We start from the raw sequence: 18474 nt of genomic DNA, 5'->3' as shown, positions 1-18474 counted from the left end.
TTAACAATATAATCACAGCCCAAAAGTAAATTAAACCCTAAACCAAACCGAAAATCTTCTGCATTTGATACATAGCTGCTCCAAACTAAACGGATGTCTCCCATTAACTTGCTGTTATCTAGCCTATGCTAATTTGTTATTGTTCATGAAGGCGTGTCTGGCAAGTTGTTATTTTATAAGTAACCTTTTACTTTATTTCTAAGAATGAAATTCTATATCAGATCACCTAATAAGAAATAAAGGCCTGCCTCGAATACAAGCCTGCCCCAAATAAAGACCTGTACTTTGTGCAGCCTAAGTAAAAACCCCAGTCACAATTTGAGGTAAGCGGGTCGGATTGCGGGTCGGGTATAATTTTGTCAGTCGGGTTGATTAAAATATCAGGCTTGATTAAAATATCAGGCCAGCTCGGTAGCTTGTGACCAAACCTGCACATCACTGCTGTGTGTGTGTGTATGTGTGTGTGTTTGACTTTCAGAGATATATTTTATTTCTATTTCTTGAGGATGATTGGGATCAATATGTTTTTAGAGAGAAGTTTTCTGTCTATTTGTCTGTGCGTGGCTATGAGAAATATATTTTCATTGTGTTTCTTTAGAATGGTTGGGGTTTGATATGCTTTTTAGAGAGAATTGGTTATGATGAGCCTTAGATACTACACTAATCTGGAATTTTAGAGCACGTGAGATGCTTATCTTTTCATTGCACTTACACTACCGTTCAAAAGTTTGGAGTCACTTAGACATTTCCATTCCACTTCATTATAGACAGAATACCAGTAGAGATCAGTTGCATTGTTTTTTTAATCAGGGCAGCAGATTTCAGATTACATTATGTGCAATCATAATTGCAAAAGGGTTCTCCAATGTTTTCTCAGTTAGCCTTTTAAAATGTCAGATTAGTAAGCAGAATGTACCATTGGAAAATTGGATGAATGGTTGCTAATAATGGGCATCTGTATATTGCATTAAAGATTAGCCATTTTTTTCTACAAGTCATTTACAACATTAATGTTGAAAACAAGTGACTCCAAACTTTTGAACAGTAGTGTACATATTTCCATCACTAAGGTAACTTTATTATTGATTACTAGAAGCACTTATGAACATAAACAATATTATCTAAAATTCTGAATTGTAAGTGTAACATTTTGAGCATTTTGTAACAATTATGCATTAAACTCTGCAATACATGTCAGTGTAATAGAGTGGTATTTTTTTTATGTATTTACATGTGTAATCAATGTGTTGATAGAACACCTCTCAAAAACATTCCAGAATACCGCATTATCTGTATGGTCTTGATGATATTTCTAAAGGACAACATGATCATGCTAAGAGCTGGCCTATCTCGACCTGACTCGATAGTGGGTTTTCATCATTATTCATCATTCCTTGTGTCTTGATGAGTGGTAACTCTGGGGCAGGGTGTGTTCTTCACCATCGGTTTAGATGTGTATTTCTTCCCTCCATTGTGGTAGCTGGTGCCATCAACATAGTAGGGGCTCAATTGAGGAAAAAGTCACTGTGAATCTGGAGAATGTTACCACTAGGTGGCAGTATTGACCAAATAAGGCCTGTATGAGCCTCCAGATCTCTCTCTCTCTCTCTCTCTCTCTCTCTCACTCCCACTCCCTGAGTAATTATTGTGTCTCAAGGTTCTCAACCTTCTTCAATAATATTTTTTATTCTAATACCTAGTACTCTATATGTTCCAGGACACTTACAGGATCTCCATCTTACTGTATTTTTCCATGATCCAGCTCTATGTCCCCTCTCACCCACTGTGGTCCTTTGATGACCGTCTGCTATGCCAGCCTGCTATGCCAGCCTTTCATATATATATATTTAAGTGTAGGCCATATGACTTTAGTGTAAACTGTTATTTATAGTTGTCATTGTAAGTCGCTTTGGACAGAAACATCTGCTAAGAACCATAAACATAACATAAATATAATACAATGGTACCACATGGTATACACAGAGAGAGCGAGAGAAAGAGAGAGAGAGAGAGAGATAGCGTGTGTTGAGGGTTCCCTCGGGACAAGGTGGTACCATCTGCACAAAAAGCAGCACTAACATAACCCCATCCATTATTACCCAGCATCCATTCACCTTCTTTGTTCTCACTAGGCAACCAATTACCATGACTACCATTCAGAACACAATTTCTTAGTTGGTTGCTTTCCCCCAGCCCTGACAGAGAAGAACAACAAGGAAAGCGTGAACTGAAGGAGGAATAAGTGGGAGGGGAATCTTGAGAGATACTCCTGCCAATAAACACTACAGAATCAGATTCAGACGGCACACTTTGCTCAATGTTTCGCATCCCCTACCAGTTGTTTCTCTACTCATTTCCTGAATTTTGTTTTTTTTCTGCGGGGACTGAGCTGGTCATGTGACTTGGCCATCTCTCTTCCATCTGCTCAAATCCCCCAAAGCTTCAAGCTCAGGTCTCTGACTTAATGCAAACAGACCACATTTATTTCTCATCTATCCATCTATGCCTACTATCTGGTATGTTTGTGTTTGTTTATGTGTGTGTGTGTGTGTGAGAGATATTTTTGGTGGTGAACTGGTGCCTGAGGCCTCTATAAGCTAAGGCCACTGAAAGGACAAGTGTGTGGAGTGAATCATTATTTTACATCGGGTCAATGGAACCTGGACTTCCACTGAAATGAGGAAAATTAATGGGCATTCCTGCAACAAAAAACTGAACTTATTTGAAGTAAAATGATACTAATTATAATGTATTTAACACACATTTTCTTCAAATGAGTTGCACGGTGTTGTGTTACACTGCAAAAGGCTACATTTTAGCACCAATGCCAAATTGATAAGAATATACTGCAATAGAGAATTATGCTCGATTTACGTATAAAGATTACCAGGCAAAACACTATTTGAGGATTAAGTTATTCAAAATGACTTTGTTTTGTGTTGAGTGATGGGAGTAGGGGGCTTAATCATGATGGCTGACTCACTGATGCCAAATGATTGACTGAATCACTAACACCCCCTCCCACACATACCCTACCAACTCCCACAACACCCCTGACTCTCAACAACACAGACCGACAGATAAACAGACAAAGGCACACAGACACACAGACACACACACACACACACGAACAGACAAACTCACTGTCCTCACACACACAAACCTCTCCCCTAACACGTACACAGTTAGCATTGAGTGACTGCTTTTCAGCGTTGCCTCTGAATACTCTGATGACATCACTCAAGTCACAGACTCAGTGTGTCTGTTCTCTTTGATTAAAAAGGCAGCTTATCAGCAGATCTGCGGAGCAGTGATCAGTGAGGCTGGTGATTGGCTTAGGCAAGAGCAGTCAAAGACAGAGCACTGAGGAAGTGGCTGTCAGATCCTGTGTTTGAAAACCAGAGGACTTTTCATCGCTACAGCCAGTCACATGGCAAGTCTGTATACTCCACATCTAGCGTGATAGAGAGATCAAAGAGGCACGATTCAGTCATCTAGGGGATGTCAGACAGTGATGAAATGGATCTGTTTTATGTTCGAAGCCATGTTACATAACCAATCTGTTTAGGTAGTGTTGCAGCTGATTTCCATCATCTGAGAGTAGACCATATTATATTTATAGCTGGTCTTTTTGTTTTAATATGATAATTATATACACATATCAAAGGTGAGGAAAATGGCTAAACTTGGTCAAGGTTGTATAACAGGAACTGAATATCTAGGCTATAATTACTGCATCTATATGTTAAATGTGCACCATATCCAAACACATTTTTGGTCTACAAGTTACTGACGATCAAACCACTGTTATTTTCTAAACAAAAGCATCGGTGCAATTCTTTGTAAGAAGAATACAAGAAATACAGATATTAGTAGCAGTCATTAGACTACCAGTCCACATTCATATACTACTGGGCCTCATTCTGTCTAACAATTTCATTACTGAACAGCCCATTGATTTATTGCACTCATGAATAGAGTAACAACTGACTTATTTATGAATACTAATGTGTGTGAATAATCTCCATGCAATAGGGTGATTCAATACAAAGGGACAGAAGGTTTCATTACTAATTTATTAACATACTATTAGCCATAGAATTTTGCACTGTTCCGTCATGGGTGATATTAAGGAAGCACTTTATGGTATGGTGTGACTATATATTATACTATCAAGGACAGAACATTTTTGAATCTGGAGCATGTGACGTAAATGGAATTTAGCACCTTTATATTTGCATCCAATCACTTAATCAATCCAACAATCACTCATTCACCCAGCCAGACTCTCAGTCCCATCTTTCACATTGAAAAGCAGCAACCAATACAAACAAGCATTGTTTCCCCTCCCATATATGTTTTTCGTCATTCAGAAAAGCTTTGCTTCGGTAACTCACAATAGATCAATATACAGCATACACACACAGTACCGTGTTATCTAATCGACTGTCCCTTACAGTCCACATGCCACGCTGATGCCACGCACGCCTGGCACCAGAGTTGTTGTCGGGCCGACCCGCCATGTGGGCCTGATGCCTCCTACTTGACGTCCGGGGCAAAGCGCACTACTCCGCCGGTCCGCCGAGGTTGGGGTCTATCCACCAGTGGTTCTTGGTCTCCTCCAGGGGAACTCGGGGAATTATGATCACGGGGTCGTTGGTGCACCTCGACCTTGAGCTCCCTTTGAGGTGGACCAGCAGCAGAGGCAGCCGTAGCAGCAGCAGTGAGAGAGGGAGAAGATAGACAGACATCAGAACAGTTGGCCAAAACACTGCTTCTATCCCACTCATACCCAGATATAGACATCTACATCGGCCTTATTGATGGTAAACTAAGAACACATGTCTCCACACATACTGTAAGTGTTTCAGGCTGTTTCCACTGAACCAAAGGCATGCAGTGTATGGACAGATATTCTAGAGGTAGAGTTAATTTACCTCTTAAATATTCAGCTGTCCCATTCAATTCACATTCCTTTTTTTTGTTCAAGCACTGCAAATACCCTCCCCAACAAGATAACAGGACTACATGGAGGGCCATGGATTATGGGGGTAACAGGACTACATGAAGAGGTTGACTGTTTACAACAATAAGACATTGTTGTAAAATACTGCAGGCCATGTACTAATTATATTGCACAACATCTCAAAAATAAATGTGATATATTTGGGTTATATCAAAACCACATAACTGACGCATGGGCCCACACAGTGTATGTATGAGTGGTTGGCTGTTGACCTCTGTGCTGCCCAAGATTCCAGAAGATTCAGGCCATGCAATTTGCTTTGCCTTGACCTATTTCAAATGCTATGTCTCATGGCTGGGTTAACATCACCATAAGGGCAGCCTGGCGAGACCATAATGAGAACATGCTAAGACAGCAGAAGATTCAAACAGCAGCAACTACTGGGATCTAGCTCACATGACTCTCCTGGCACTGCAGTTTCCATATGGAAGAGAATGTAAGATAGAGAGAAATGCCCTAAAATACACAAAATACATCCACAAAGCTTCCTCATCATAAATGAACACAGCACGTTTAAAAAAGAGAGAGAGTGAGAGAGAATCAAGAGCATATGGTAAGGGATCTTTTGGTGGGAATTAATTCTTTTGGCATTACCTTGGGTTGGGCAGTGTACAGCCCCACAGGTGCTGCTTAAGGGTCTGCACCCACCCGAAATCGCGGATGGGCTGACAGAGCTGTATGTAGTGGTACTGTTTTAGCACAACCCTTCGGAAGGGGACGAGAAGGCCATGCGTTAGCTACGGGATCAGGTCTCAAACCCACACAAACATCCATTTGGTCAAACAAACTTCAGTAAAGGGCTGCAAATGAGTAAACGCCAATTAATGACATAGTATAAACATTACATGGATCTACTTTAATGAACATCAGTAACAATCTGAAGGGTAAAACACTTGAATGAAACTGCTCTTCTCAATATTTTTCTTTTTCAGTGCAGATACTAACTAAATTTTGGGCACATTATCTCTGCCAAATAGAATGTAGTGCATCGCATCCTAATATAAACATACATATTGCTGTCAATTCTGAGTGAATATGCTCTGGAAATATATTGATAGGAAATGCATAATAATATATTTCTGGGATTTCACCTCACAGCAATATGCAGGAGTTTAAAAGGATGCCACAGCATGTGCCAGAATACTTCAAAAACTGCACTTCTGAAAGGCTAAGTTAAGATTCTCAGCATTAGGTGGCTAGCTTTAAGAGTTCTCTTCCATGTGGACATACATATACTCAAGCAACGTCTACTAGTTCACACAAGGACTACTCAAGCAATGTCTCCTAGTTGACACAAACAACAGGATATTTTGAAAACACAAACATGTACCGAGTCTGAATACCACCTGAAGTCTCCCACACCTACCGTCCATTCTGAATGTCAACAAAAATGGACCACAACAGCAGCTTTTTTTCTGCTTTTTGCATTTATTAATAATATGATAATAAATATAAGCAAGCAGAGCAAACAGATGTACGTCACATTGATAGATTTTGTCCCATTTACAGAAAATTACTTCCTTTCCTCCTCTTTTTCCCTAGCAGTGACTGACTGGTTTCAGCCATAGCACTGTGTAGTGATATGCACAGCCCACTGGCTACACACGTTCAGCCCTCGTTTCCTCTCCTTCCTCCTGCTCCTCCTCCTTCTGACCTGGGTCATGTAAAATGGCTGGAAGACCATAATGAGATGACCCTCACCGTAACTAACGAACAAGTGGGCAGATTTAGAAAATGGCCTGGATGTTATGAACAGAAAATAAGGGCGGACACTCCTCCTTGTTAGTTGTTTGCTTCTGTTTTGCTCTTTTTGCTGAGGAGCAAGAAGTAGAGGAAGAGGAGGACCACAGATCATCTCACCAGATGATGTCAGAGAAGGAGAGAGGGTAAGTGAGATGCAGCAGCTTATGAATGAAAAAAAAAAACAATAATAAAAAAAAAAGCAATGTTTAACCTCAGCCTTCAAATGCTTGCCTTTTATTTGCCGTTAGGGATGCATGGAACTAGTTTAGATGTACTGTCACACTCGATAGGACTGCTATCCAGCCTTAAGTAGAATAGGTGGGTTAAAGGCTAGTGACAAACCAGCAGTTCACTTTAGAATGATGGTTCTGATTTTTCTAGTGGATCCATTCTGGGTAATTGTAGTAAATAAAAATATTCCCATGACATGGACATCTAAATCCAGTCAAATGTCCTCTCTCGCACACACACACACACACACACACACACACACACACACACACACACACACACACACACACACACACACACACACACACACACACACACACACACACACACACACACACAGAGAGAGAGAGAGCAGAGTGGTTATGTCCTGAAGTTGTTTCAAGTGATGTGGTTGAGGGGGAACTGATCAGAATGACTTTCTGTTGAAAAGCACCCATGCATTTACACATTAATGTCCTTTGGCAAGGCAAATGAGTTCTTTATTTTGGCCCCAGCGAAGACCAAAACAAGCATGCATCCAGAAAACACGCCAAAAAAAGAAGAAAAGAAAATCAGTGTTGAAAAGCATACCATACAAACAGCATTCAACTTACCATCACATCATGGCATTCAATACAACAAAGAGAAGAATTAGCACACATTGTTGACATTATGCCACCAATATAATTCTCCAGTAAGAGGAAAACAAAATACATAGTAAATGTATGGTGACTGGAAGCATGGATCAAATAAATAAATACATACATAAATAAATAAGTAAAGACACATGAATAAATACTAACTGATACATACATGGACAATACATGGATAGACAGATAGATAGACAAACAGATAGATAGATAGATAGATAGATAGATAGATAGATAGATAGAAAGAAAGATAGATAGCTAGATAATGCATAAGCCTAATCTAAAATATGGGTTGAATTCAAACAAAAATTACAATTTTCTTTGAAACTGGTGGTCTTGACTGTGTGAATATACTGCATGTCTATAATTGTGTGTGTGTGTGTGTGTGTGTGTTTTGTGTGTGTGCGTGCGTATGAGTGTAAGTTTCCTCTGGGGGGAATGAATGAATATTGTACAGTATTTTTTTGTGTTGTATATGCGGATCTAAATGTTGCCTTTGTCAGATTGATTACTGTAAAATACATATACAGAAATGTCCCTTCCATTGTACCAAATCATTTGAACACATTAATTGTATAATTGTTACAATACAGTACATTCAATTCTACACTACAATATCTTAGGAGACACAGTATACCTAATAATGTGAAATGCAATTGGCCTCTTGGCAGTGTTTGTATTTGGAAAATATGCTGTCTAAATCCTAATTATTAAGTGACATTCAGCAACAAATATTTAACCTGTGGATACTATCACTTGTAAAAACAATCTGCTCTACAGTATTGCACACCAGCCTTTTCCAAGAACACAGAAATAGCATTGAAATGTATGACAGTACATAACTTGCAACTGAGAATATAAATGGTAAAGTTAATTAACCTGTGAGGACAAAGGACAATGTATATGGGCTATGAGGGTCACACAAGGAAGAAAGCAAAACATTGATGGAGGAAAAAGCAGGCACAGAGTCACATCAATATGCCCTGCAAACAACCAAGCAACACATTTATCAAAGTCCTTCAGACCAATATAGATGGTGCATGACATCCATGTGTTTTGTCATTGGATATTATTTCAGTGTTAACTAACTAGTCTTGTAGACTTAGATCAGCGGATGAATAATAGGTAAGTGAGGTTTAAATAAACCCTTGATAAATGTGGCAAAGCAATCTGTGCAGTTCAATGGATGCCCACTGCACAGAGCAGCTCATCAGTAGGCCCCATGCAAATGCAAGCTCACCATCCATTGGCTAACCAAACAGCCCGTAGCCATGGAAACAGTGTAACAGTCATAATGGACGTGAGAGGAGAAGGCAGGGCCGAGTTGACCCCCTCCCTCTCATTACTAATGCAGTGTGTAAAGAGTGGAAGTAAAATCATCCAGTGACGTTTGGTCCTGACATTTAGCACAAGAAACAACAGAGATCAGAGAGTCAGAGATAAAGGCATGATGAAAAGAAGAAGAGGAGAAGACAGAAAAGGGAGAAGAAAAAGAGGGAGGGAAAGACAGATCTATGCACTGAATCATAAAATGGAGGTGCTTGGGGGAGGGGAGAAGTACCCCTGATTACTAAAACTTTGCAACCTTCACTGTCATCTTTGATCTTTCCGAGGAAGCTCTAAAGGAAGAAGTTAAAGGAGAAGTGCAATGGTTTTTACTCTTTCGCCTCAGCCAGTTTGTTGTTCATCTCTTTACTTTTCTCCTTGTCTCCTCCCTCGGGCCGGGCAAGGGGCTTGTTCTCGGAGGCCTTCTTCTTGGAGCCACGCACGCCGGCCACCTGCTTCTCTTTGGGCTTCCTCACGGCCTTGGCCTGGCTCGCAGAGGTGGAGGTAGTGGCCCCAGTCTTTTTGGGTTTGGACCGATGGACGCTTGGCTTGTCCACCTATGGGACAGGGACAACAGGGGGTAAAGAGGACCACTCCTTGACAGCGGATGGGAAATTAAATAAATCTAATACGGTGAACTAGCCTTTTTAGTTTGAGCCTTCTGGTAAATACAGCTGATATTTTAATGTCTGATAATGTGTACTTTGTGATGTGAGCATGGGTTGCTTGTACAGTGTTGAGGATTTGAGGAAGGGTGAATGTTCTCCTTTAAAAACATCAAAATGGCAAACAAGCTGTACATCTACCATAGCTCATCCTGTGGACTGAAAATAAACATTATGTGCCTCTAGCTCTATGTGATGTGACCAGAGCACAAAAAACTGACCAGTAACTGCAATCTTCATTACTACATGTAAGATGCACTACGAACAACTAAATGGGCATGTTTAACTGCTTTGGTTTACAGCACTGAGCGTAGTTACATCTTCTGATCTTCCTTTAAAGGGTTGCAAACAGCATATATATTTACCTTACTCAACACTTTTGAACTTTTATATTTGTTACTTCAATCTTTCCAAGGTTCAAGACAATGGGTACATACTTCACTGGTCTCTCTGGGTTGAAAAAGAGTATATACTTACTTTACTGGGCTCTTTGTAGGGTTGAAAAGAGTATGTACTTACTTTACTGGACTCTTTGTAGGGTTCAGAGTACAGGGAGCGTATCCTCCTTCTGTCCACCCCCTTGTTGTCAGCAGCGGACAGCAGCTTGGTCTGCTCTCCCCTGTAGCAGGCGTTGTAGCTGGTCTCCAGGTTGTTGGTTTTGTCATTGGGGGGCAGGAACTGGGATTTGGCCCGGATGAGCTTGGCTGGTTTTACATCAGTGTAGGCTTTGAACTCAGTCCTGTTGGCCCATAGCAGCACAGGTCACGTTACCGCCACAAAGACGCTCAACAACAATGCAGACAGTGACTTTCAGTATGATAGGTTTTTTACTGAACAAATCGCTCTTTTCCTCTCCTCTGTGTGATTAATGGAGAGATATTATATCTGGAATCAAAACAATACATATCTTTTAAAAATCTGTTTAACAGGTAACTCACTAAAGGCAATCTCTCTGAATTGTATGCTCTTCAATTGCATTATAAAGTATAAAGAGAAGGACACAGACATTATGTTCAGTTTTGTTCCTTAGTCTCATCTCATTTAATTTAATTTCCTGCACAATCATCCAGAGCCAGACAGAGAGCCTATTAACCTGGGGAGGAAGACAGTAGGTTGGACAGTAAGGGCAGTTTGTTCCTCCGCCATGAGACCAGGGGAACTATCTCGGAGAGACAGAGGGTTGCGTCATTGCATTAGCCTGGCTGCACTGAAGGCCAGTATTGATTAGGTAACACTGTTAGTGTCTGGAAAGGAAAGCCACTGGAGAAGACCAAGAGATGTGCAACAAGCCAGTTAGGTTCAGCTCCCTCAAATCGAGGACCTTCCCACTAGAGAAATCTCAGAAATGTGGACAAGAACAAATGAAGTGTAACAGGCTGTAAATCTATTATTCTGCGTGGTGTACATAAATGTACATGGGAAATAACAAGATTAAGATGGATCGAAGAAGATTATTTGCTGCACAATGTTCAATTACATGTAGTTAATATAATTTCTGAATAAAAGTAAACAAAATCATTGGTGGGCAAGCAAACAAAAAAACAAACAAACAAATAAGTGAGTAACATCTGCCTATATTTACTATCTGAATGTATTAGAACAGAAAGATGTGTGTGTGTGTGTGTGTGTGTGTGGGGGTGTGCGTGTGGGTGTGCGTGTGGGTGTGCGTGTGGGTGTGTCTGTGTGTGGGTGTGTGTGAGTGGGTGTATGTGTCTGTGTAGATATGTACATACAGTATGTGTGCAAGAAAAATAACATGAAAGGAAAGTCGTATCTTTGCTGCCACATTGATAACTAACATCCTGTGGAACCCAGCATTTACTAGACTACCCACACAACACCTTATTTGTCTTAGTCCACTTGAGCTGGTCTGCAGCCCTAGCGGTCACAGGCAACACCTGACATGAGTGCCAAAGGACAGGTCAGCAAAAACAGTCCTCTGAGAGACGCTCTCAGCTCACGTCCAATGCATGTCTCTTCTAGCCGTCTCAACACACAGGTGGAGTGACCCAAGTCAGGAGGGTGATGGACTGGACTGGCGACTCATCACCTGACACATCAGCAAACTGCACAGCTGTGTGGGGGTGGCGTGTGTGTGTGTGTGTGTGTGTGTTTGTCAGGGCCTGCAATAGGGACAGTGCTGCTCACGCTTCTCTGCACAAGGATGGCGCTGGGCACAGACAACTGGGCAGGAGGATGCCAGGGGTATACCAGAAAGATGTGAATGCATCTGTACATGCATACACATGCACATATACATAGATGCGCGCGCGCACACACACACACACACACACACACACACACACACACACACACACACACACACAGGTGGGTAGGACTGCTATAAAAGTCTTTCTTTATATATATTATATACACCATATATATATAAACAGTATATATATATAATTTGTTTATTTTATACTGTATATTGCATACGAAATAAAATAATGCACAATTTCCTGCCATTCTTCAGCTGAGGTGACCCTTTCAAATTGCTCAACAGCCCTTGGAGGTTGTAAAAGATGATGAGTGCTGATCTGAAGGGTGGCTGCCACATATAGCCCGTGAAGTTGAACCGCAGTGAATGATTACATAAGAGGAATGAAGTCCAGTGCAATGCCCAAACAACCAAAGATATGTGAGCTTGAGAACAGTTTACAATCCAAGACTGTGGATGAAAGGCCACAGAAAGAGGGGGTGTTGGAGCAAGAGCAGGAGAGAGGGTCTATAAAATCAGACTACCGAAGATAAGTATGACTTATCTTATGAAGTTTCTTTTATGCCATTTCATTTGCATGTTTGAGACAGTACTGTAATCACTGAAAGGACATTGACAAACTGATGAATGTTATTTACCCCAAATAAGATTTCCTTTCCATTATTGTACTAATTGTAATAATAGCATAGAGAGAAGCAATGGGAATGCCTGTTTTATATTTTCCAAATGGATTTACATTTTGCAGCATTTAATTCACTGATTCATGACAGTAATACATATTTAATTTGATTTGGGGAGGGGTAGTGGAGCGAGATGCAGGGTAGAGGGAAAGAGAGAGGGAGTGAAAGAGATTACAAGAGAGAGGGAGTGAAAAAGAAGGCAAGAGAGAGATAGAGCAAGGATGAAATGAGACAAGCACAGGGAAGGAGGGAAAGAGACAGAGAGAAGGAAAGAGAGAGACAGAGAGAGAGAGACAGAGAGAGAGAGAGAGAGCAGGTCTTAAGCATTATACTCGTATAGTCTGGTAACTGTAGCCCTATAGATAACTAGATAACAATGCCTCTGGTGTTGTGTGCTGTGCACATGGCCTAGAGTGTGCTTGGTACAGCTCCACTGTACTCCAGTGCTCCACCACTGCATGGTGATTATCCATAACGCCACTGTAACTGTACATGGACACCGTGCAGGATAACGTGACCCTCAGTGGACTAAACTCTCATGTTTCACTCTCAATACGCAAGCAGCTGACACCACGATACGCACTAATCCATCACCTGCCAGAGAATACAAAATCAATAGTCCATATTTTATGTTAAAAATCTACAAATGGTGAGCTGATAGGATACAATAAGAGCAAACGGTATGGAAGCTCTCTCTCTCTCTCTCTCTCTCTCACACACACACACACACAAACAAAAACACACACACACACACACACACACACACACACACACACACACACACACACACACAACAAAATATTACATGCAGACTCACACTGGTACAATATAGATACAAAGTTAGATTTGTCATGTGTTCAGGAGCCGGTACAGTGCTCTCCCAGAGGACTGAATTGAAATGCACTCAGAAACTGCAAGCAACCGTGGTTTTTTAATACTGAATCTGCCAGCACAGACGTGCCACAAATAAGTATGGACAGGAGTCAGCAATTTCATGTAATGTATTGGGATATAAACTGCTGTATCACTCTTTGATTTGCACACAGGAAGTGCTTCTCCTGAGATGATTCAGAGAGGGTTTCTATCACTTCACACACATTCTGCTGTACTGTAGTTGTGTTCTTTTTGCCTCTCCAGTTCTGGGCCTCTTGCCACTGTCTTGAGGATAAGTTTTTTTCCTGAATGTTTAGAATCCAACAGCCTGCCAAGGATCTGACTACCTACTTATCCAGTGGCTGGACATTTATTTACACAATTATCCTGTCCTGTAAAGTGTGCTTTTAAATAACAAATGATAGAAAATAACACAGTCATCTATGCTTAGAGGTGATTATAGAAAAATAAACAAGGCCCTAACTCTCCAATAATAATATTTTCACTCAATTCACACACATTTTCCCATCAACACAACACTGTCATTCATTCATTGACATCTTCACCTAATCACACATGACCTAGCCATACTGAGCCTAAGGAGGCATAGTCAGTCCCTGTATCATCTGGTTGGATTTCCAGCACTTGGATAACAAACCACTCTACTGTGTCTAAAGTGATTAGTCAAGTCCTGAGGCAGATGTACTTTTCTGGTTCTGAACCAGGTCTATTGATAAATTGCAAAAATAGCGTTTGAAGACACCGACCAAGACATCTGGTGGGAACGAGAAGTAGAATTGCAAAGTGCCTGCACAAGAACAGCAGTGAACAGCTATATGGCCTGCCAAGCATCACTCCATCTTTTGTCACTCTGTATTAGAGCACGTCACTCAGCAATCACATCTCCTACTGCCTACAGATAATGACAGCTCCAAAACTCTCCTGGGGTTTACTCAACTTCCGAACAATCAGAATGGAACACAGGCACTTTTTGTGACAGACAATGGACACTGGGTTTTGTTTTGTGTGAATACTGAGTAAAGCTGTGACTAAACACTAGTTGTTACGATAGACTGATTATTATGCAGTGCCATCTTCATGCCATCTTTGAACTCCACCCAGCTGTGCCCTGCGAATGACCCACATCTGACCAGCTCTCCCCTGCAGCACCCACCCAAAGACAAGCACCAACTTCAGTGTGGGTAAACTGCCGCCAGTTCATGCCAACGTGATGGTACTAATCACAGCTGTGCCCTCTTTACCCTTTGACTCCTGCCAAAAATCACTGGCAATTGTTGAAATCCTATCACTAACCCCAATTCCATCATGTATTTGAAGATAAGATCAAGCCATGAAATATGGGCCTTTGTACTACAACATCACGGGCCCTATCTTACACCCAGCGCAACGTGGCGCCAAGCGCGACACAAGTCTTGTTCCCATCTTAAACCCAAGGCAGTGATGAACTTTGTTGCCATGCGCTGCAGTTCAATTGATCACTGCGCCCACGGGCATGTCAATTAAAATAGGTGTGGTCAGGAGCATGATCTAAAAATCTTACACCCACTAAGAATCATTATGCCATCGACCAAGAAAAACCTGGTCTAAAGCAAAAAGCGTATACAAGCACAGCAATGAGCTACTGTCATGAAATGTAAGCAGCCCTTAATGACGAGTCCCAGGCAACAACTTGTCCGCAGGATGAATATCCTTAGGATTTTTTGTTTTGTCGTTCCCTATGAGACCACGGCGAAGTTAGTTTCAGTTTGGATAAGTTCAGATAATAGGCGAGTGCAGATGCTTGTAGGGCAGTGGTTCTCAAACTTTTTCTGTCATTCCCCACTTTGGAGGTGGGGATTTTTCAAGCCCCACCTGACCCCATCCACCCGACAAAAAGGTAATGTTAAAATATGTTTTTCGCATTTTGGTTCCATGTTATATTTCCCGTCTCGGCCCACTGGATATGATGTTAGTTTAATTCATATGTCGGTCTGTTTATGACTTATGTTTGTATGTGGCTACTTTGTTTTGAATCTATGATCTTCCTTGTCAAAAAAGAAAGCCATTATTACAGATAGGCACAAAAGAACCAATTCCCTCCTGTTCCTCGCGCCCCACCTGTCATGTCTCTATTTCCGTCATGTCTCTATTCTATTCTCTAGTGGGGCCCACTCCACACTTTGAAATATACTCTGCTAGTCACACACATATTTTAGTGCAATCTAGAGGTGCATTCAGTTTTGGCAAACAGTGGCAAACATTCATGGCAAACATGTTTTCTCTGAACATTCCATTGTAACGGTAACACTTTGTCCAGCTCATGTCCAGTTCCACTGTATGTTCGCGGAGAACTACCTCCTCAGACTGTTTGGGAGTGTTCACCAAAAACTCAAGGCAAACAGAAACCTGTTCACAAACGCTCGCCAATGTCTGCGAATTTCAATATAACTCTGGTGCTGCATACACGGTCTCGCGTGCAAGCAGATTCCTTCAGATGTGCTGACTGTTAAAATACCAACACACAGTTTGATGTTGCACTCCTTGCTCTTGGGAATGACAGATGTCACCCTCATTAGTTTAATGGATGTTAAGCCCTAAACACACCCATGACACCCAAAAACATAAGAACAACCCTTTTGAATGATGTGTCTGGTGTCTGGCAAACTTTTTACACCATCAAGATAGCGATTTTGGACTGGCCACACCCTAAACATATTTAAACCATCTGTTTCAGACCATGCGTTTCAGATCGTTAAGATCTGAACTCTCTTGGGGGATCTAAAGTAATATTCTTGGGTTTATCGCTGATCAAGCTACATTTATTAAAACATATTAATACTTGATATCAGTAATAAATGTTAAGATGTTTAATAAATGAAATACCTTGTGTGATTGCTAAATAGACCAAAATGCATAGAAAACAATACTATTGATCTAATAAAGGTAATTAAGAAGAAATGGGATCATTATGATTATGAACAGGCAGAGCATCTGTAGCGGTATATCACTTTAACATGGTCAGTCCTGGCCAATCTCTTTTCTTTTTTTTTTAACAATAATGGCCACACCATACTCAGCCATAGGATCATTTAATGGCTCTGGAAATGAAGGTTACTGTACTTCTCTGCCCTTACAAATGAACTCGCCCCTCCCCTTGCATACTAATGTCACAGACAGATGACACTGTTTTATTATTCCCCAGGACCTCCAACTGGGCTCAATCTGAAGTGAAGATTTACATGTCTGAAAAGGGGCTTCCTGCTCAGGGGGAAAGTCTGCCAAGTTCACTGGATGAATGTAATTCTGGACAAATTATGCATGTCATGTATCTGAAAGTGACAGGCCTCAAAAATCCATTTGAAGGGTGCTAATGTGTGTGGATAAGATGTGACTCCCGAGAAAAAGATAAATTACAGAAATATGATGGCATGGGCTTATGGGTAATCCACTCACTGATAGAAAATTCATACAAGATGAGGCTAAAAGGCAGGCACAAACACAATCACAGAAACTACTAAATCTTGAGTATTGGCCCTAATGGTCATTAAAATGCAATATATGCCTATACTTAAGTTAAGAAACAGCTTAGGGCAAAATCTCTCATAAGAATCAACTTGTACCATAATTAATTAGATAATTGACAAACAATTAAGGTTGCGTTTAATTTATTTAAAGTCCAGGTCTAAGAGATTGCATTTAGTCTGATGTATAGCGTCCAGTGACTTTCAAATTCTATAATATTTTGTGTTCCAGTGATTTCCATGTTCTACATACAATATGTTATGTTCAAGTGTCTTCCATGTTCTACAAGTGATGTAATACAAACTTACTTGTATGAGCTGCCACCTGCCACCTCCTCTTTGATCTGCCTGTTAAGGGCATCCACTGCCGCCCTGGGCTTGCCCTCTGCGGTCATCTCCACTGGTTGTCGTCCCTCTATGGTCACACCAACCCTCTTCTCTACCAGTTTATCCCCTTTGGTCACCTGCCTCTTTTTCCTCTCGGTCAAGATGATCTCCTTCTCCTGCACCTTGTCTGCGATTTCACTTTTCTCTACACCGCTGTCTACGTCTGCGTGGACATGCTTTGACCTGTCGGGGACACGGTCATCCCCAACAGATATAGTGGGGCAGGGTTTGGGGATCCAAGGGTGGTCACTTCTTTTCGGGATGGGCCACGGTTTGTAATCTTTCTGATACTGTGTTTCGTTGTTGAACGGAGTCTCTGGCAAGTGGTACTCATTTTTGGGCTTACAGCTCGGCTCCGGGCGAACTCGCCAGTGTTTGTAGTCCTGGCGTGACACGGATTCACACGATCTATCCGCAGTGTTCCCCGGAGGAGGCGGCCCCTTCCCTTCGATCTCCTGATCCCTGTTCTCCCTGTGAGAAGGCTGCGTTTCTATGGCGACCGTACTGGCTCGGAGTGGAGGACACAACTGCTTCTGTGGATGTTGCAAATGGAGGTGTTGCATCTCGGACATGTCCGAGTACTTGGTGAAGACCAAAGGCACCGCAATGTCAGCTTTATCAAGCTGATTCCAAAAGCGAGCCATGCAACATGCCCGCGAAATGCAGGGCCACGCCATGACTGGGCGTTAGGAGTGATGGTAAATTCAAAGATTACCTCGCAGTCCGATGTATGATCAAATACTCGGATTATTGATGTTTTTCCAATTTCGATCTCCCTAGGCCCAGCTTCCTGTATGCGCTCAAGATGTCTGCTGTCTTCAATGTTTTGATTCTCCGTTGAGATTTCACAGTGATTTGCAATTTAATCCATAACGTCAGAAAATAATTTCTCAACTGAATGTAGGCTATAAAACAGTTACGCACAAAATCGTCCCTTAGTGTCGAATGCCACGTCTTAACTTTAAAACGTGTGGAGGACAAAAAAACTCTGTGATCCTCTCCGTTGTGGCTCTTCGTGTCGTGCTAGGCTACGCTGCGCTCAGAAATTCTGCTAACCGAAGCAGCCCCGCCCGCGCGCTCAGCAGGCATGGAGAAGATGCTCAGAATTGGACTAGAGCTGTATCACCTGGCTCCGTCATCAGCGCGCAGATTCTGCAGCGGGGGAGGAGGCGTGC

The 18474-nt window shown here is 41.6% G+C and overlaps 1 protein-coding gene across 4 annotated transcripts; it reads right to left on the bottom strand.

Moving 5' to 3' along the window:
* Positions 1–4070: 4070 nt before the first annotated feature.
* Positions 4071–18416, bottom strand: map6a (microtubule-associated protein 6a). Of its 4 annotated transcripts, XM_048237581.1 has the most exons (5): positions 17222–18416; positions 10140–10359; positions 9289–9512; positions 5621–5731; positions 4071–4681 (listed from the first exon to the last, which is right to left on the bottom strand). In XM_048237581.1, exons 1-5 carry the CDS (start codon positions 17974–17976, stop codon positions 4540–4542), a joined length of 1452 nt encoding a protein of 483 aa, XP_048093538.1. In that variant the 5' UTR covers positions 17977–18416; the 3' UTR covers positions 4071–4539. The 4 variants fall into 4 exon arrangements, with proteins under 4 accessions (XP_048093538.1, XP_048093539.1, XP_048093540.1 ...); XM_048237582.1 differs by lacking the exon at positions 5621–5731; XM_048237583.1 differs by lacking the exon at positions 5621–5731 and having other exon boundaries at positions 9326–9512.
* Between the last annotated feature and the right edge of the window lie 58 nt (positions 18417–18474).

Source organism: Alosa alosa, chromosome 2, assembly GCF_017589495.1.
Source record: "Alosa alosa isolate M-15738 ecotype Scorff River chromosome 2, AALO_Geno_1.1, whole genome shotgun sequence".
Taxonomy (NCBI): Eukaryota; Metazoa; Chordata; class Actinopteri; order Clupeiformes; family Clupeidae; genus Alosa; species Alosa alosa.
This window is presented reverse-complemented; position numbering and strand designations above follow the sequence as displayed.

Bases quoted from the DNA above. Each gene is read 5' to 3' on its own strand.
- map6a (XM_048237581.1), bottom strand. From the start codon at position 17,976: ATGGCGTGGCCCTGCATTTCGCGGGCATGTTGCATGGCTCGCTTTTGG. The intron at 10,360-17,221 runs GTAAGTTTGTAT...ATGGGCCAACAG, and splicing joins GCAGGTGGCAGCTCATACAA to GACTGAGTTCAAAGCCTACA. The intron at 5,732-9,288 runs GTAAAAACCATT...CCCCTTCCGAAG, and splicing joins AAACTGGCTGAGGCGAAAGA to GGTTGTGCTAAAACAGTACC.